Below are 21,117 nucleotides of genomic sequence, written 5' to 3' on the forward strand. Positions count from 1 at the left end.
TTTTTAGTTTTTTTTTTTTTTTTTTTTGTGTAGTCATATGGGGACTCGTTATTTGGTCGGTTTTGTGGAGTTTCACAACAGGGTTTTTTTGGTATGTGAGTCATACACAAAATTTGACGATGCTCAAACATTCGTTAGTTGTAAATCGACAAATTTGACGACTTATAGTTGATATAGGGTTGCGAGATTTGACATTGCACGTTGAACATTAGCTTGAGACATGTGGAGGATGTGGGTGTAGGTGACCATGAGCAACGTTGCACCTACGATGAATAAACGTTGCACGATGGGCTACAGTAGTTGTAGAATTATCAAGTCTCAAACATTGTTGTATTGTGTTTATTAATGTAATGGAAACTAACAAAACCAACTACGTTGCCAATACAATGAGATTAATTGATTATTATATAAAATGACATCACGTTTGTACTTTGTGCTACAACGTCGATTTATATGCAACTCACTTCTTGTTCTCGTGTCAACAACAACTTTGTGTTTCATCGAATTAATCGCTGATAACTTTAATCATCTGCCAACTGAACTACTCGATCATTAACAACTGCAACACTCATCGAAGAATCACTAAATGTCGTAGCAAGAAAAAGACATTATCATTAGATTTAGGTTTACACGTACTTGTTGGAGTCATGTCGCTATCGTTTGAATTCCTTTAACCAAGATGGTCACTCCTATCTAAGTCAAAATCACAATATGACATAATCGAGAATTTTAATTTTATAAATAAAAAAACATTATATATATATATATGACAATTTTAATTAATCTTAGAGGAGAAATATTTACATTTAAATTTTTAAAAATTAAATTTACAATTTTTTATTTAAAAATATTTTAAGAAAGAAATAAGCAAAAAAAAAAAAAAGGGAAAATGACACGTTTGCTAAGAGGCAATAACTTCCTTATTACCGTTATTTGACAGTTATCGAGCTGGCCCCACCCATAGTTATGGTCTTCTAACGTTCACCAACGTGGAGTCCTTAAAATTCGCCACGTTTCTCACAATCTGACGTCATCTTGTGCTTTTTGAGAAAATTATTTCAGTATCCAAATTAGAACAATCCATGTGCTAATTTTAATAATTAAATAAATAAATAATAAATAGAAAAGTGTAATATTTGGACAGTTGTTGAATAATCCTCCAAATTGTTTAATAAATAATTTTTTAAATTTTTTAAATTTATAATTTTAAAAAATTATATTATTTTTTACACGTGTAGGCATTTCTTCAACTCAATCTCTCTGTTTTTTACACGTGTTTCGGTGGATTAGCAAATAAGAAAAACAATCCCCTTTGCAAGAAGCTTACAATTCCTCGCCGGCGAGAGGACGTCTGAAGCGGGCCGTAACCGAATATTCCGGCTCCGACACGGCAGTAAACGGCTGATAAGGCGGCGAAAGGGAGGTTTATGATGGGTTTTCTGAACGCCATTTGGAGCATTTCCGGATTCTTTGTCGGAATTTCAGGTAAATATTCGAGGGTTTTTTGTTTAATGTCTGAAATTTCGGAAAAAATAAGGTAATTAGAAGTAATATTAATGTTATTGATTGATAATCTCATATGTTTTTGTGATTAAGGAATATAATTACTTTATTATCGTAAGTTTAATCCTGTGAAGTTCTTGGAATTAATGTCTGATAAATTAGATCATATGGCAGTTTACTGGGTATATTTCAAAATCTAAGAACTTAAACTATCAGAGCATTAGACTTTTTTCTAGAATTGTAAGGGGAATTTGACTGGTTCGATATCGTAGCACTAAGTTATAGGTCGTATGGACGGTTTCTAGATAGAGAGTCGTAGAGTTCTGTGTAGCCCGACTCACTTAACGCCTCGTTGCAGCGAGGTAAGTAGTTAAAACATGAGTAGCTAGGGATCTTGTGGTTAAATTGGTGCTTGGTGTCGTGATAGCAGTTGAATTGTATGTCTAGTCATTGTTTTGTTTGAGAGGAATCTTTGGGAGCATTTGTTCTGTTGGTGTGAGATCCCACTTCGGTTGGAGATGGGAACGAAACATTTCTGTTAAGGGGTGGAAACCTCTCCCCTAGTGTACACTTTTTAAAACCTTAAGAGGAAGTCCGGAAGAGAAAGCCCAAAGAGAACAATATCTACTAGCGGTGGGCTCGGGCTGTTACAAATGGTATCAGAGCTAGATACTAGATACTGGGTGGTGTGCCAGGGAGAACGCTGGGCACCCAAGGAGGTGGATTGTGAGATCCCACATCGGGTGGAGAGGGGAACAAAACATTCCTTATAAAGATGTGAAAACTTCTCCCTGGCGGACTAGTTTTTAAACCTTAAGGAAAGCCCAAAGAAGACAATATTTGCTAGCGGTGGGCTTGGACTGTTACAGTTGGTGTATCACATTAGTGGTAACTCATTGGGAAATATGTCTAGAAACTCATTTACAGTTGGAATTGAGGTAATATCGGTTGAAAATTGTTGGGAGAGGAGTCCTACATCGACTAGTTATTAGCTTAGAACTCTGAGAAAGATCTTTGACGTTGACCCCCTAAATCGAGTACTCTTTCTCGAGAGAGGTTGAAATATGGTTTATCTTTTGTGGCGATTAATGTTGGCATGATGCTCTGCCCACCGCTCCATTCCTAGAATGACATCGAAGTCACTCATAGCCTTGGGTCTGCGTTGCGCCACCCTTACTCTTCTTGTTCAACCCCGACGGTCGATTAGGATTTGTGGTTCTCATGGTCGGGCCGTTTGTTATACAACGCCCAGTCTAGCCACAACCATAAGCAGCTATCAATTCCAGCTCTGTACTGGCCTTTGTGGCTTCTTCCACATTGTTTGCAAGCATGCCTTTCCTCACATTGTGGCAATTGTTGGTCTGATTGGTTCCGAGACGCTCGCTGCTGCGATCCCGAAGAACCACGATCAAACTTCCTCTTATTCCTCCATCTATCTCGACCACCAAATCTTCTAAAAGCACTGTGGGTGTGCATATCTACGAGTATAGCCAATGCCTATACTTAAAGATAGTCGATTGACTCTAGCCAAGACTCGACTGCTGTAGGATCCACAGCTTGCCGATCGAACTGCGGTGGTTCGTACTCCCTGAAGTTCCTTAGATATCTAAATTCTTCAAACATGCAAATTCTGGCCTACTTGTCTAGCCACATTAGTCTCTAGAGCTTTGCTAACTTGGTTAGGCATAATATTCCGGACCATACAGCTTACCTAGCTAGCCATAATATTCTCGACCGCTTGCGTTCATAGCCACTCTTAACTTTTCAACAACTAGCCCTAACGAGACTCTTACAAAACCACTAATCCTTAAAATGCGTTAACAAGGTTGATATTTTGCTAGAAGTGATATTGAATCGGATAAAAAAACTGGCAAACAGAGGTCAAACGGGCGAAAACAACCTACATCACGCACACTCTCATGTGCCTATCTTCGTCCTCCCCCACATGTTTTTTTTGCATTTGTTTCCTCTTCTGTTTCAAACTCGGTTTTTCCCTCTTGTCCACAATTCAACTTGGTTCCTTCATCAAAATTGAAGAGGACAATTCTAATGTCTCGGGAATCATAAGAACGATCAACTACACAAAGAAATTCTACTGAACTTTGTTCTTAACAGGTATGAAAGTCTATGAAACGCACGAGACGTAGTCGACGTTGGTACCTGCAATTCTATGTTGAGTTCGTTTGCTCGAACAGGTCTCAGAGCTTTCACGAATCTGGATACGTTTACAAGGTCTAATAGACACAAAAAATACAAATTCTGGGCTCAGCTAAGTATGTATAGCTCTGGAAGATTTCCTTCTATATTTGGACTGACCTGATTGAATATAACTTATCCCAGTTTAAATGGCCAATAGGGGAGAGAGTAGGAAGAGATATTTTCCTGTTAGCTAAATGGGGTCCGAGACTGAAATTATATACATTTTTCACCTCAGCCCTCTTCGATTCGCGTAAAAATAGATGAGGAATTTCGTGAGAATGAAGATTAAAATAGGAGGCAAAGACGGAGATGGGAAAGGCTTGTGGAGATCTCTATTGACGATAAGTTACCTTCAAAGAAGACGTCTGTGAAACACAACAACTTGAACCCTGAAACGAAACAGGGAGTTCGAGTTAGCCAGCCGTTAAAGGTCCGGAATCTCAAGCCTTAGAGTAGTCCAAAACCATTTACTAGGTTGTTGAATCAAACTTCCTAGGATTTTGATATGTCCTAAAGGAATGTTTGGGGTATGTAGATATCTGCCTGTCGGATGCGATGGTCAACACAAAGGATTAACGAGACAGTCCAGGTTGAGCTGCAATGAAGAACTTGTTCATACAACAACTTTTGGACAATGAAAAAAGGCACGATTTTTATGTTCTTTTTTCTAGATTTGTTGAATTGGATGCAGTTGTTTATGTTCTTTTTGAATCTATGGTTAAAATTAGATCACAAAAAAGAGATTTCTCGTCACCATGGCTTCTTCTCGAGCACAATATAACTCAACCCTTGAAACATACTATAGCTTCTGGTGGCCTATAAAAGTATAGGGTGTCGGAGACGGCTTTCTCATCCTCAACCTCACTCTCCATTCTAATCTCCATGTTTCAAAATTTTCGTTAAATTTCCTTCCCCTGCTCTCTTTAGCTCACGAACAATATTTTTCTTTCCACTTTCTTCTTATTATTTGTTTAGACGGAGATTTCTCGCTTCCTTTAGGACTACTCTCAGTGGGCTCTCCATCCCCGGGAAAAAATGGGCATTCCTATAAACAGTAGTTTTTTCTCTCGTCGAAAGCATTCCGATGGTTTGTTCTAGCGTAGTAAAAGTTAAGAGTTTAGATAGTACAATGAGTTTCGGGTTGCTCTAGGGTTTCTAAGTCAATCCTTCCTAAATCAAATTGGTTGGCTTGACCGAGCCAGTTACCTCAAACCACTTGTTGTCGACCGAGAGCTTAATTTTCCCATGGTTTGGTCTAGACTCTTCTTGCATGTCGGGCTCGTGTAAGTATTTTTATTCTATCGGTAACGCGCAAATCACATCGCGTCGTGGAAGTAAGTCGAGCATTATGTGTATTATTTTATGGAGGGGTCAAGGGCATTGGCATGTGGATGTTATGAAATAAAGTGGGTCAAAAAATGTGGGCATCCCAATCTCCAAACATTGCACCTTTTGTCGCCGCGGTTGGTGCTGTGCTCACAGCCTTTGTTGTTCCCCCCTTCATGTCTTCCACATTCAGCTTTTCTATGCCCTCCTCTTCAATATTTCATCAATTTTCCTTTCATTTTCTTTTTTGACTTCAACAACATTTTAATCTTAAACTTTTAGTTTTCACGAGTCCAATTACGTTCTTATTCCTAAAGTCGAACTAGAAAGTTATCTGACTAGCTCGGTTGAACAACTACTAAGATCTATTAGGAAAAGTGTTCGGTTGTTATCTGTGAGATCCTACATCGATCGGAGGGGGAAACAAAACATTCCTTATAACAGTGTGAAAACCTCTTCCTAGTAAATGTGATAAGTAACGGGCCAAAGTAGATGGGCTTAAGGCTATTACAAATTGTATTAGAGCTAGACACTGTGAAGTGTGCCAACGAGAATTTTGACCCTTAAGAGGGTGGATTGTGAGATCCCACATCGGTTGGAGAGTGAAACGAAACACTCCTTATAACAAAGAAAGTCGCATTTGAAAACTGTGAGGCTGACGGTGATACGTAATGAGTCAAAACGGATAATATCTGCTAGCGGTGGGCTCAAGACAAAGAAAGTCGAGATCTAGTACTTAAATGTCACAGTTAAAAGTATCAACACGTTAAAGATCGTATTGAATTATTTTAACCCTAATGATTTATAAAAAAAGAAAAAAAAAATTGGGTAAGTGAGATCTAAAATTAATTGTCTCACTCACAAATCAATCATATTGATATTACAAAATAATTATTAAAAAAAAAAAAATTTAAAGGGTTATCTACCATGGTGGGGCCAGTCCCTTATATTCTTGCTTTTGGAAGGGGTAGGTGCCCCACATGTGGAGGACAGCCAAAGAGGTAGGTAAGGGCTTTGAGGATCACTTTGATTGGTCTTTTTCAATACCCTTTTGCACATGACTTCCACGTGCTCATGTGCTGGCCTTACTCCTATATTAATATTAATATTAATCAACCCACCTATTAATATTTTGTTTTGACTTTTATTTACATATATATATAAATTTTATCCATTGATTTCGAGCTCGAGCTCGAGGTTTTGCTCTTATGATCCAATCAAATTTATAAAATATCTCGGTTTCGAAGCTATTGAATAGGAACCCAGATATCAAATTGAGCTCAGAGGAACTGATAGGCTCGAAAGACCAATATGACGTATTTGAGAGAGACAACTTTACCATGAACCCAAATGAACGGAGTAAAAACCAAACATAAGACTTTTAGTCTTGTATTGGTAGTCTTATGATAGATAACCTATTTAGGTTATCACTACTAGAAGGTACAATCCCTGTTCGTCGGTACTTAGGTTAGCTAGTTTATTGATCGATATTTCTCTATTTTGCGTTCACACGGTGCTATATAGGGTATCTGTTAAAACAAAATATGACAAGTTTAACCTCGAGAAACGAGAAAACCCTAAAAAATAGGGTGGGGTAGTGTGTTGTTTCCTTGTGTAGCAAAAGGCATGTGGTGGTGAGGCAATGGAATTGTGCTAACAAGGTTTGGTTGGGGTAGAGAGACATGATGGTGTGGTGGTGAATATTAATTTATAATCAAACATTAGACCTAAATGATTAGGACAAACAACAAGGAAACAGCTTGCCCTCACAAGCTAATCACTTTTCCCATGTCCTTTCAAACATTATCCTTTTATTTTTACTTTTTCTGATAACACGTAATTGAAACTTAATGAATCAGATAGGTCTGTAACCCGTACGTAAAAGTTGAGGTACTAAAATTGTAATTTACTTTTGGTAATTATAGGGGTATTTTTGTAATTTTAAGACGAACGTAGATGAGACTGAAAGTAAAAAAGGAGCACAAGTTGTGATGTGGGAATAAAGATGATAGCTCTTTCACATATGAATGTAAAGTTGATTTGTTTTGATGGGTTTTGCTTACAATAGGGAAAAGGCGTCCCGAGAATGGTAGGTGAAACCATATAAAGCGTTACACAAGTGGCCATCTTTCTTATTCTCTCCCATACTGATTCTTTTCGTTTAAACATGTTTCACTTACCATTTTCGTATTGTTGTCAGCCTTACCGTTTTAAAACACGTCTACCAGGGAGAGGTTTCCACACCCTTATAAGGAATGCTTCGTTTCACCCTCCAACTGATGAGAGATCTCACAATCCACCCCTCTTAGAGGCGAGCGTCCTCCTTGGCACATCGCCTATGTTTGTCTCTAATACCATTTGTAACAGCCTAAACCCACCACTAGCAGATATTGTCCATTTTGACTCGTTACGTATTGTCGTTGGCTTCACGGTTTTAAAAACACAACTACTAGGGAGAGGTTTCCACACCCTTATAAGGATTGCTTAGTTCCACTCTTCAACCGATGTGGGACCTCACACCATTACTGTTCATGAAGCCTAAAGTTTTTGTTCGTTTTCGCTCGTTTTTGCTCGATTTGAGTGTAGAAAGAAACAAAGAATGAATCTCTCTTACCCAACTCATTATACCCATTTTGCACAAACTTGCACCACAAGGGTTTAAAAAAGAAGAAGAAACCAAAGGCCACACAACCACAACCATAACCCACATTCATTATATATCTTTTTTTTTTGCTCTTTCTTTCATCATCACACCAAACTCCAAACTCTTCTAGAAACCCTTTTCCCCAACCCTTATTATTATTATTAATGTGCTCTCCCCCCCCCTATTCTCTTGGTGAATCATAGTGTACCTAAAGAAAAAAAGATCCACAACTACCATCCCATCTTTAATATTTATTTGCACGAGCGATCACAATTTGTTATCGTGTTTCGAGCATTTCTACCTACCTAATATTTACAAATATTACTCTACATCTCGATTTATCCATCACTGAATCGAGCAATCCAACCCCATAATCCCTGTAGTTTGTGATCATTCATCGAAACCCTATTTTGAACAAAACCGTGTCAGAACAACCTGTGTCATTCGATTTCCACGTTTGTATGATCTATGTTAACCCCAAGGTGAAACCTTTCACCATGCCATACGATTCTTTCATCATACTAGACATAATCACTCATTTGGTTGGTGGTTGTGATGCCCCGACAGGTATGTTATGGGAGATGGTATACCTATGCCTTTGTCCCTCTGAGCCAGAAACAAAAACCCATTTTGCAGCGACGATCTTTAATCAGGCTAATCTGTAATTGGTCAAGGCGAATGAGAGGATCGTTACCTGGGTCTAATACCCATAATCCCTATAGTTTGAGAACGAATCATCAAAACCCAGTTTGATTAAAACAGTATTAGAACAAGCTGAATCGTTTCCACCCACGATCTAAATTCATCTTCACTTCTAATCTATCTGATCCCGAGACTTTTTCCTATTGAAAAAACATAATAAATTACGAGAACCCACTTGAAAAAAAGTTGATATTTTCCCACTTTTGCTTGTCTAGGATGCAAAGGCCACTAAACAATGTGAGGTGGGGCATGTGTACCAAATAATTGATCAAAAATATAAATGGGGAGTTAGTTCCCTTATGTCATTTATAGAATATATAAGCTGTGAATGTGCATGATAGTACATGCTGTCTGGTGAGTGAAGCAACATTTAGAGACGCAATTAAAATAAATTAATTAAATTAGTAAACAATAATAGTTATTAAAATATTTAACACTTTAATATATACATATATATTCTTTTATTATATGATTGAAACTTTCATATATATATATATATATATGATCAAAGAGAGAGAGAAAATAAAGGCCACCACCAGCCATTCCTCTTATCTAACCTATCTCACCAACTCACATCTAGAAGAAATTACCCCCTTTTTTTTAAATAAATATATAGTTTAGTTGTAAACCTAAATCGTGTACATTAACCACGGTTAAGTTAACTCGTGTTCTATTCATATAAGTAACTTGTGAGATCCTACATCGGTTGGAGAGGAGAACGAAACATTTTTTTTGTAAGGGGCTGATGGCGATACGTAATGGAGCTAAAACGGATAATATCCGCTAGCGGTGGACTTAACTGTTAGCCAGACATTGGGTGGTGTGCCAGTGAGGTTTCTGGGTCCCCAAGAGATGTGGATTATGAGATCCCATATCGGTTGGAGAGGGGCGAAACATTTCTTGTAAGGGTGTAGAAACCTCTCCCTAATCGACGTGTTTAAAACTGTGAGACTGACGGCAATACGTAACGGGCCAAAGCGGACAGTATCTACCAACAGTGAGCTTGAGCTATTATATAACTAAATAAATCGAGTCTCGTACTTACGATATAAGGTAAAGAGTGTGCCGGATACACCGCACGTGGAAGCAAAGCCTACTTAGTGGTGCCATGAAATTCATGTACACAACGAGTTTCATGTGTGACTTATGGACGTGGAACTACTATACCACAAACACAAGTTTGTGATCTTCAACAAAACCCTAGTAGCTTCTCTTCCCCTCGTGCCCGATAACTTGTAGCTACTCCTTTAAGCTGTGGTGTTCCTTTATTTGATTATAGTCATATAACGTTACCTTCTTCAATTCTTTCAAATCGTTTTCAAATGTATTTTCTTGCTCACGTTTTCTAAAATATTTTTAGCAAACGTGACTCGAGGCTCTAACATATACCGGTGTTGTCGAACAAGGGTAGTACAATCACTGTCCCACTAAGGCGAGAGGGGGTTAAAAAAAATATTTACATTATTTAAATTTTTATGTTTAAAACTACTTTAGATGTTTTTTTTTTTTTATAAAAAAAAAAATTTTTAAATTTTTTTTTGAAATTATCCCGTCAAAAGGCTATAAAGGTACGCCCAAATTACAGAGAAGGGCTGGCCTGAGCGTTCCTGCAGCGACACGAAAGGGAAAACCGCCATTTTCAGCAACCACAAAGCAAAAGAAATTGTTTACTAAAACTCCGACCAACGGCGGCGCAGACCCACAACCCCTACTGGGTTTCAATCGATTTTTCTGATTGTTCTTCCGCGAGCTCAAATGGGTCGGTCGCCCTGCTGCGAAAAAGCGCACACAAACAAAGGTGCGTGGACCAAAGAAGAAGACGAGCGCCTCATCGCTTATATTCGAGCTCACGGCGAAGGCTGTTGGCGTTCTCTTCCTAAAGCCGCCGGTCTCCTCCGCTGCGGAAAGAGCTGTCGATTGCGGTGGATTAACTACCTCCGCCCCGATCTTAAGCGCGGCAATTTCACCGAAGAAGAAGATGAACTGATAATCAAGCTTCATAGCCTTCTGGGTAACAAGTAAGTTTGGGGGAAATTTCGATGAGGAATGTTTTGTTTGAGCATTTTAATTCATGGGGTTTGATTTTGATTTAGGTGGTCTTTGATTGCTGGGAGATTGCCCGGAAGAACAGATAATGAAATTAAGAATTACTGGAACACTCATATTAGAAGAAAGCTCTTGAACAGAGGAATCGACCCTGTTTCTCATCGCCCCATCAACGAGCCTGCTCAGGAAACGGCTTCAACCACGATCTCTTTCAGTGCTAATGATGTGAAAATAGAAGAGAAATCATCCATGGCTGTTGAAGATGATACTAAAAACATAGAAATCGAACCCCCAAATGAAGAACGGTGCCCAGATTTGAACTTAGAGCTCAGAATCAGCCCACCATATCAGCCACACCCCGAGAAAATGGTAGCCAAGAGCCTCTGTTTTGCTTGTAGTTTGGGATTACAGAACAGCAAAGACTGCCACTGCAAAATTGTGTATAATATTGGGACTTCCAGTGGGAATAACAGCAGCGTTGGGTATGATTTTCTTACCATAAACAACAGGATTCTTGATTATAGAAGCTTGGAGATGAAGTGAATTTCTGATTTTTCTTGAAATCTCTCCAAGTTCTTCACTCCCTCTGATTTGTAAGATTTACAGTTCATATTGGTATAGTATGATTATGAGTACAGTTGCAGAATTAGTTCATGATTTTCCTTCTTTTTTGATACTCATTTTGGCTGACTGAGATGAACAAGAACGAAGTAGATATCATTTTCTGGGAAATGGGTACTCATTTTTGTGCCATAGATATCAATTTTCTGTCCATTGGAGGGTGTGGATAAGCTCTGTGAGGAGGAGAATGGAGGGTGACCCATCTCTTCCATAGTTAAAGCTCTGTTGTTTATGATGTTAAAAAGAGAGGTTGAAATTGAAATAATATAAAAAGGGGGGGTTGAAGGATCTAAGCACTGTTCGTAGTACCGTTCTTTGTCTACCAAACTTCTTAGCATTTATATCAGCTCCATCATGACTCAACCTACCATATATATCCACTAGAATTTGGATATCTGTTTCCATTTATCTTCTTCCCCCTTTTCCCCTTTTCTGCCTTATCATGCAACTCCCATTATACACCACACTTTTCGTCGCTATCAAATTTCTCTTACCCTTTCTACTTTTGATACCCGTCACGCTACCCGTATACATACCATAAATATGATTAAGATATACGTTCTTAATCACGAATTCAGGGTTTCAAATCTTCATTCAAGAAGACAACTAGTGCAGCTTTACTTCAATCCTCATTGCCTAAACCTGTTGCCATTACCCCACGGTTCCACCGTAGTCGAAACCCTTTATCTAAAATCTTTTTGCCCATTAAAGCAATACATGAGTTGGGTTCAAAATGTGGTTCAGACAATGGTGAAGTTTTAGGTTGATCCACTGATCAATAAAGGGTAAAGGGTCGGTAAATAATAAATGACTGGGTATGCTCTCCGACCCTCTTGTCCATGTTCTCCTCCTACGGTTGTTCAGTTGAAATTTTGGAATGATTGGGTATGCTCCCGACCCACATCTTTATTAGTCAGTAAACTTGGAATGGCCACAATTTTTAGATAAATTTTAGCTAAAAAAGGTATAATAATTTACTAATTTCCCCAAAATGGTAATCCTAATATTGAGATTGAGCACTCTATAAGGTATTTGTGTGAATGTGACCAATGAAAATTACCCAAAATTCCTTATAAACTAATTGTTTTTTTTTATATTAATTGGTCTAATTTTGACCAAATTAGATGAGTCATCCCCACCTCCCAAATCTTATCCATGATTTCACTAACTATATTTATGTTTTTTTTTATGGGTCTCATCATCTAATTAATTTTGTGTGCTTTCTTTATTCTTTTATATATATATATATATATATATATATACCCGACGTCATATGTATTAGATTCAGGCAATCAAAAAATTCAACGAGATTCTACATTTTCAGGTTTATTTTATTTTACTTTTTTAAAATAAATATAATTTTGAAAAATTTTAAAATTCAAAAACTAAAATGAAATATAAATTTGAGGGAAAAGAAAAGGAATAAATAATAATAAGATAAATAAAAAAAGTGATTAGATAAATGAATGGGAAAATTAAATAGGATGGGCCAAAAAGAGGAACACTTTTTCAACTCTTCACCCTTTTTGTGTCTCTCTTTCTAAAGGGGTTAGGTTGAGAGCATAGAAGCTTCCACTAGATATTTTTCTCCCTCCACTCACCCATTTGTCACATTTCATTTTATTCCAAAGTTTATATCACATATTTTATTTTATTCCAAAGTTTAATTCACCCCTTTCATTTTATTCCAAGTTTTATTTCCACATTTTTTTCACATTTTTTCATTTCAAATTCACCCATTTCATTAAGTTTAGATTGATTGGTTCACAGAATTCGAGACCTTGTAATGGTTGTTTGATTCGTCGTAGAGAAAGTTTCACTTTCACATTATGATTAAAAAAAAAAAAGATTAGATTCGTTTATCGTGTTTGAAAAAATAAACGAGAATAAAACCCGAGTGAAAGAAGGTGAGCTCGTACAAGTAAGTGAAGGAACTTGTAGGCTTTAGAGGGAAGCACCTGCGTCCAAAGCAAGAATACAAATAAAATTGTTTAGGGTTTAGGGTTTTGAATAGATATTCATCCTTAATATTGTTTTCCTATCTAGAAAATTTGACTTTTAAAAATGAAAAAAATGCAAAGCAATAAAATAAGTATATGAAATTTTTTTTTTATTAAATTTTAATATATAATAATTTACTTTTAAAATTCATAACAATTTTATGCCTGTGACCGATAGAATGGATCAACGTGTTTATAACATAAACACTTCTTTTTACTTAGTTTTGATAGAAGTTGTCTCGAACACGATTAATGTGTTACAAATTCTATATAGAAACCTTCATCAATCAGTTTCAAATATTCTTAATGTTATTAATAATCTTTAAAATAGGGTACGATTGTAACCCATTTTTAGATTGGTTAGGTTCACTCCACAAGCAAATGTTAACTCGAAAACTAACCTGAATTTTTAAAATTAAAAAAATTCAATCCATCCCGAAAAAAAAAAAATCTATATTAATCGAATTTTCGAGTCATTTCAATATCTGTAATAAAAATTCACTAACTACCACCCCAAATAATAACTTAATATTTTATTCAGTTAAATTATTTTAAGAGGAAATTAGGATAGAATAAAGATGATTCAATCCAATAATTATTAAATATTTTTTAAAGCTCAATTATATATATTATATTAATTTTAAAACCTAATATAAATAAAATATATATATATATATATAATGAAAACGGAATGGGAAGGAGGGGTAAAGATGTAATAAAAGAAAAGTGATAGGGGCAAAAGAGGGAGAAGTGAACATCAAAACGTCAGCGTCGGAAAGGGTACCTAACCTAACCTAACCACACCTAACCAAACCAAACCAAGCCTCCTCTCTTCTTGGGGTTTATTATTATATAATGTAATTAATTCTATTCATCATCACGTGCTTTGTTCCCTCTATGGGACCCACCTCTCTCACCACATCACATGCCCCTCTTTGCACCGACCTTCTTCTCCGTATTATTTTCAATTTTTTTTGCCACGTCAACCTCGAAATTTATTAATATTTAAAATTTATTTATATGCCCAAAACCTTAAAACAAAAAAAATAAAATTTAAAAAAGATTTAACTTAATTTATTTTAAAATTACTTTGATTGGAATTTTTCATTTTTTTTAAACCAAGATAAATTTTAAAATGTTTAAGAATATTTTTTTAACGTTTTCATACTAATGACAATAATATTTAAAAAAAAATTCGAAAATTTCTAAATATTTTTTTTTATCTAAAACTAATAATAACACTAGTATATTTGTAAAAAATTTAGGATATTAAAAAAAAAAAATTAATGTATTTTTTAAATAGTAATTATTTATATCTAAAATATTTTTAATTTTCGGATATTATCTTAATTGTTTCAGCTGTATTTTCTTTAATTTAGTTTTAAAAACATCAAAATTAAAAAAAATAATAAATGATAAATAATAAGATACTAATGAATTATTAACTCTATTTTTAGAGCAGTAACATTCAAATTTTTAATCTTTGAAGTCATAGGTTAATTATTGTTATACGTTTAAATAATACAATTTTTAATAGTTTAAAATTCAATGGTGTAGTTATTAATTAAATAACTAAAAAAATACATTTTTTTATGTTCCACGTGTGAATCAAATTAGTTTAGAACAATTAATTTGACACGTCACAGCACAGCATGGAACCACAGAAGGTCAACTCCTAACCCTTATTTTATTATTTTTGTTATATATTATTAATTATTGCCCTCATTAATTTTTTTTTTCTTTTTTCTTTTTTCAAATAAATAGTTACCATAAATATTAGGTTTTATAATTGTGGCTGTTTTCATAAATTAAAAAAAAAACATAGAGCCTCTAGATTAGGGTAGTTATCATTTAAAATAAATAAATAATAATAATAATAATAATAAATTAGTTTAATATTTATGATGAAATAAATTTTAATAGGGTTTATGTTTGGTTACACAGTTATTTTTAACCAAATTATTAAATAATTTAACCCATTTAATTTTCATTCACTTATAAAATTTTAAAAAAATTATTTAATTTTGTTAAATTAACACCCGTTAACTCATTAATTACGTAAATATATTCAATATAATTAAATGATATCTAGAAATAAGTAATTTTGGAATAAAATATCGAAAATCATGTAAAAAATATGAGTTTAGCTCATTTATATTTATTATTATTTAACGGACAGCTTTGAAAATGAAAATGGTATATAATTAAATAGAAAGAGGACTTAGAATATTTTATTTTTTACTTTTAAAAAGAAATATGGTGAGTTAGGGTAATTATATTAATGAGATAACACCATAATTAAATGTAAATAATGTAATATGATCAATCATATATTATATTGATTAGCTACACATTTTATAACATTAAAGTTGCTTTAATGCATAATGTTTAGGTAAAGAAAAATATATAGCACAAAGTTTGAGTTGAAAGAAAAAAAAAAAAAAGTAATTAATAAGGTTGGTAAGATCTATACTATAGTCCATGATTTAGTGAGAGAAAATATTACTTAGAGAGAACAAAAATAAAAAGAAAATTAGTTTTTTTTTAAATTTTATTGTTGTTTGGTTATATATATATATATATATATATATATAAATTTGGATTGATAATATTTTTTTAAAAAATTAATAATATTTATCGTTTGTAATTGATATTAGTGATGTGTTCTAAATGTTTAATATGAGATTTTAGTTATTAATGTAATTGGATATTGAATAATTAGAATTTTTAAGATAATATAGAAAAAGAACGACGAGAACCCATCTCAACTAAACCTACTCAACCCAACTCGAAACTAGAAGGTCGAGTTGGGTTGTCAATTCTATTCGTGTTGTTCAGGTCGGTGACCCAACTAACCCGAAATTGCAAATAAGTCTAAAAGAATTTTCTAATCTAATCTAATGTGCACCCGGTACGAGCGTTTTGGTTTTGATAGCTCCTTTATTAGGAGTGAGGGTGATGGTGAATGCATTTTTTAAATCTCTTTTTTTTTTTTTTTTTAATTTATTCTTTTAATGTTAGTGAGAAAAGGTAGAAAGTTGGAAAAAGAAAAACAAAAGATATTTAGCGAGTGTTTACGAGCACGGTTTTGAGTTCGGGTGAGTTTGACTTCGAAAAGGATTGGGTACCTTGGGTTCGACCCGCGCCCTCCAAATCCATTCTAAAACCATGTTTTCCCATTCTTTCATAAATTTTGCAGAACTCAATATTAACGTATTAATATAAAACCTAATAACACATATAATTCAACAAAATTCTTAAAAAAAAAAAAAAAAAAATCGGGTGATTTTCAACTTTCTCGCGTTGGAACTGAATATTTACAAAATCTTCGTAAGATCAAATATCATTCCATAAAATTTATTTGAAATTAGTCTTTTCGTCCTAAGCAAGTTTTCGAGAAGGTTTAACTTAGTTGTTTGTTTTTTTTTGTTTACTTTCAGAATCATATCAATCAATTTTGATTTTTTTCGATCGAACAAAGTAGAGAAAAATTTTCATCGACATTGAAAAAATGTAACCTACGCAATGAAAAAAGAACCACGAACCCCAGTTGCCAATACCTTGAAATTTTGATATAAAAATTAAATTATCAAATCGTTTTCCACTTTAGATAAGGTGGAAAATAAATATTGGAGAAAATTGCAAAGAAGATATGTGATGTTTTCTCTACCACTTGAACTTCCCCTCAATTATTTCGTCATGTTTTTTTCTAACATTATCTAATTATATATATATATATATATTATAATCTGAATTTTTTAGTGAATAGACTAAAATAAAAGGGTTGAATGAAAATTAAAAACTTCTAAATTTATTTTATCTTAAATTATGAAGTGAGATAAAAAAAAAAAAAAAAACGAGTCCACATTCGCTATAAAGAAGATCGTAATTCCTGCCTTGTGGTCCGGCAAGAGAAAGAGTACGACCATTCTTGGTATCCTTTTTCTAGTGGGAATAAACCAGACCGAGATTCAAAAGAATTGGGTGAAGTGTCAATTTGAGTCAAAATTTGAGTCTTCCTTTTTCTATGGACGGCTTCTTTTGCGGTCAAAATACCTGTGGTACCCATTCATATTTGGTTAGTTTGTTTCGGATCAATTCTTCGCTGTAATTTTCACTAGAACAGATAGTCAAAATCGGATCATAAAGTTATAAATTCATCTTCATTATTATATAATTTAAAATAAAGAGTTATAAATTCATCTTCATTATTATATAATCTAAAATAAAAAGAACATTAGTATGTAACCTTAAAAAAAGAACAAAATTAGACCGTTGATTCTCAAGGTAGACATTATTATACTATCGTGGAAGGTCATGATTTCTGACATAATATTTCTTCTACTCTGGAGAGAAAATCGAGTTTTGGTTAAGGGAAAGCTATATATGAAGAACAACATCATAGACCATTGTGAAGGTCCGTGATTCTAAGCACTCGACCGAGTCCACAAACAATTATAAGAAACCCACAATGTTGGACAATAAATTACACATAAGGAGGAAAGAAAAGAATCCAAGTATGAACAGAGGTATTATTTAGAAGAATGGGAGTGGGCAGCTGCTTTTACAAGAGTGGTGGGCTTGAAAGCACTTTTTGGGTTTAGAGCCTTTCTGATCTTCAAAACAGCCCATGCTGTTCCAATCGCATGCCCTGCTGCGCCAAGCCCTTCATTCGTTGCTTGGGCTGCTTGATCTCCATATCTGTGGATCAGATTATTAAGAACATAACACACTAAAATCTCCACCAAGATGGGAGTTTCCAGTGGCGTACCTGTCTGAAACAAGGCCTGTGGTCACAACGGCTGTGGTTGACATCACATTCTTCCCTGCTACTTCAACTGCATCGCATACCTTGTCTGTTCATATCATCATACAAGATTCATAATCAGTAAACCACTTCAGGGTTCGTTTTCAGATATGACATGATCTAATCAAATGTGTGTGTATTAATGAAATCGGATAGCAGATGTTGGGGTTTAGGCACTCGAGGACAAACCCATCACGACGGATTGAACTGGGTCGGTTTGGATCATTGAACGTAGTTCGACTCGTTTGATATCTGTTGTTTGAGCCCATTTTCAACTTCTCGCAAACGGATTAGTTGATTGGAGCACAACATTTGCTTCATGAGCTTTACATCTCATGCAGGTGGTTAAATGACATTTGTAGCTAGCATCTCAAACAAGTAGTTAAATGACATTTGTAGCTAAAAGAAAGGCCTACCCCGTGTCACGGCCATGCTTGACCAGAACGTATTGTCCATGGCACATACCCTTCCCAACCCCTTTTACATGCTTGCTTTCATCTTAGATAGATCCTTAATACTTCATGTTGTATCAATGCGGGGTGCATGACCGGTTATCAAAACCATGTCTTCACCCACAAGGGCTAAAATGCCCCAAAATATGTTAATTTTTCCTACCCAAGTTATATGATATCTAACTACAAATATTTCCTTCTTTGCTTACATTCATATAACGACTTTCAAACTTCCTTTCAACCTTGCTTCCAAACAAACTCCCTTTCAAATCTATTTCCTCCTCACATTTTCTAAAACATTTCTCGCAAACGTAACTCGAGACTCGAACATACGCTGACATTATCTTAAAGTCCGAATTTCTCACAATTGACTTGTTCACTAAGTTAGAACAAGTACCGCACAATCGCTATCCCACTCCCGCAAGAGTGCGATTATGACACCCCACACGCTTAACATAGAAAGAGATTCTCCTAACAAGCTATTCCATGCCTAATCCCAGTTTCGATTAAAGAGTAAAGTAGGCTCTAGATCTTACACCAACCCATTACGCCATAATTCATTAAGGTGGATCCCGAAGAACAGTCTCTTGAAAGCAACTAAAACTAACAACTTAAGCACTAATCCATACCAACCAAGTTCCTATATTAAGAGACTTCAGCTTGATGAAGATACAGATAACAGCAATCTCAAGCAATAATTCAAGTCATAAGTTAAGAAAACAAGTAAAGGGATGAGAGTTGAAGAGCTTACTGAATCCATCCAATGAAGCAAGAACAATTTCTCCAGGTAGAAGGCTGAAGAATTTCTTCCCAACTTTAGAGTTCACTATTGAACTTGTGAAGAATCCAGACACCTTCACAACCCCAGAAAGTATTCCAGTCGCCACTTTCTCCGTCATCTTGGTTAGCTTCTTTACACTGAAACAGAACCACAAGAACACCATAATCCCATCAATTTCCAGTTCTTCATTACTTCAATCTCTAAACCACGATCATTTTCAGTGCGTAATTACAATGAAAAGGGGGTAAAACGATTGCAAACCTCTTGATACTTTTCATGGCGGCTGGACTGATCTCTGCATCAGAACGTGGCCCCATTCGTTTCTTCATGAACTCATTGCCCCAATTCAACCTATCCACAGTAACATCCCCACACCACAGAATTCCCTTAATCACCTGTCCAGAACCCGCCGCAATCAGCCTCGCAGCCTTTCCACTGTAATCGTCAACGTTGGGAGCCAACGTCGTCCAATAAGCCGCCGATCTCTCTTCCAGTAACTCCTTCTTCTCCTCCGATGCGGCCATATCCTCCGGCGAAATTTCCCTAGCCACTGACCCATCCAGAACCTCCCATTTCCCCGATCCCTTCACCGCTTGCACCGAAAAACAACTGTACTGATCCAAAATCCGATCCAACTCCTTCAATAGCTCCTCCTGCCCCTTCGACGCGACGGTCAGACCGTAGTTCAACATTTCGGGTGCTGAATCGTGATTTTCCAACGATCCATTAGGGGGAACGCTGAGAGTAAAGAAGTAGTGAGAATCGTCGAGTTTCACGGAGGGTTCATCTTTAGCCAATGGCCACTGAAGTTCATCCCCAACACGAGCGAGTACGGCAACGACGTTATTCCCCTGGTTGAGACCGACGATCGAGAACTCACCAGAAGCGAGTTCAACGCTGTTTTGTTTTTCGATCAAGTGGACTATAACGCCTGGAATTTTGACGAGGACTTGCTCAAAAGAATCATGGTGTTTTTGATCGGAAACAGGGGCCTCTTCTTCGGGGAAGAGATTCTCAGCGAGGTCTTTCATGTCGACGGAGGGATAGAGGGAAGGTGCTGAAGAAGAAGAAGAAGACATGGATGGAATCAGAAGTGTTTAGTAATGATCGGAATGAAGATTGATTGATCGCCGGAGAAGAGAGTTGCAGATATTTATGAGAGGGAAATCGTAGGAAGGAAGGAAATACAGAGCGTGTCGGTTAGCATACAGAGCGCGTGGCATTCGTCGAGGTTGCCGCGTAGAACTCGGTCTTTTCTACTTACTTCTTAGTTCTTTCCTTTTTCAGTTTTAAGTCAAAAATTGTTTTTTTTAATGGTAAAAATTAAGAGAATAATAATTTTTTAGTTAAAATAATAAATTTTTATAACAAGTTTAATCTTTTCTAAGTACCCATATATTTTTTTATTTTACCACTTGTTTCAAAAAAAAAAATATTTATATATTTTAAGAGAAACAATATAAAATTCGACCTATAATGTTGGACAAAAATCAACTTTACCGTGTCTAAAATAATTTCACGGCAATATAGAATTTTGTTTGAATTAAATCCGCTTTAGCTTTTACATATTGTCGTCAGCCTCATAGTTTTAAAACGCGACTACTAGAGAGAGATTTCTACATCAGGGTAAGGAATGTCTCATTCCCACTCAACTAATGTGGGATCTCAAAAATCCACCCCTTGGAAGCGGGCGTCTTTGTTGGCACACCTTGTGGTGGTTGGCTCTGACACCATTTGTAATAACTCAAGTCCACTATTAGTAAATATTATTTGTTTTAGCCCGTTACGTATCGTCCTCACCGATTTTAAAATGCGTCTACTAGGGAGAGGTTTCCACACACTTGTAAGGAATGCTTAGTTTCCCTCTCTGATAGATATGAGATCTCGCAATCACATTGACATGGAAGAGAGATCAAAAAGGAAAAGAATCAATCGGAGAAAACAAGCTCATACTCATCGTTACGAGCGACACAAACTTATCAGTGACAAGCAATACTTTGAGAGAGAAAAATCTACAAAAAAAAAAAAAAAAAAAA

The 21,117-nt window shown here is 35.6% G+C and overlaps 2 protein-coding genes and 1 long non-coding RNA gene across 3 annotated transcripts; 2 read left to right on the forward strand and 1 right to left on the reverse strand.

Annotated features, from left to right (window-relative positions):
* Window positions 1–1,332: 1,332 nt before the first annotated feature.
* On the forward strand, window positions 1,333–7,050 carry LOC111451275. Its single transcript, XR_002711954.1, has 2 exons — window positions 1,333–1,485; window positions 6,954–7,050. It is a non-coding gene; the product is annotated as an uncharacterized LOC111451275 (long non-coding RNA).
* A 2,887-nt stretch (window positions 7,051–9,937) lies between these two features.
* Window positions 9,938–11,334, forward strand: LOC111450993 (myb-related protein 308-like). Its single transcript, XM_023091206.1, has 2 exons — window positions 9,938–10,392; window positions 10,468–11,334. Exons 1-2 carry the CDS (start codon window positions 10,130–10,132, stop codon window positions 10,961–10,963), a joined length of 759 nt encoding a protein of 252 aa, XP_022946974.1. The 5' UTR covers window positions 9,938–10,129; the 3' UTR covers window positions 10,964–11,334.
* A 5,985-nt stretch (window positions 11,335–17,319) lies between these two features.
* On the reverse strand, window positions 17,320–20,312 carry LOC111451499 (protein EARLY-RESPONSIVE TO DEHYDRATION 7, chloroplastic-like). Its single transcript, XM_023091948.1, has 4 exons — window positions 19,343–20,312; window positions 19,052–19,218; window positions 17,813–17,897; window positions 17,320–17,742 (listed from the first exon to the last, which is right to left on the reverse strand). Exons 1-4 carry the CDS (start codon window positions 20,158–20,160, stop codon window positions 17,574–17,576), a joined length of 1,239 nt encoding a protein of 412 aa, XP_022947716.1. The 5' UTR covers window positions 20,161–20,312; the 3' UTR covers window positions 17,320–17,573.
* Between the last annotated feature and the right edge of the window lie 805 nt (window positions 20,313–21,117).

The sequence above is a fragment of the Cucurbita moschata genome, unplaced genomic scaffold (genome assembly GCF_002738365.1).
Source record: "Cucurbita moschata cultivar Rifu unplaced genomic scaffold, Cmos_1.0 Cmo_Scf00013, whole genome shotgun sequence".
NCBI lineage: Eukaryota > Viridiplantae > Streptophyta > Magnoliopsida > Cucurbitales > Cucurbitaceae > Cucurbita > Cucurbita moschata.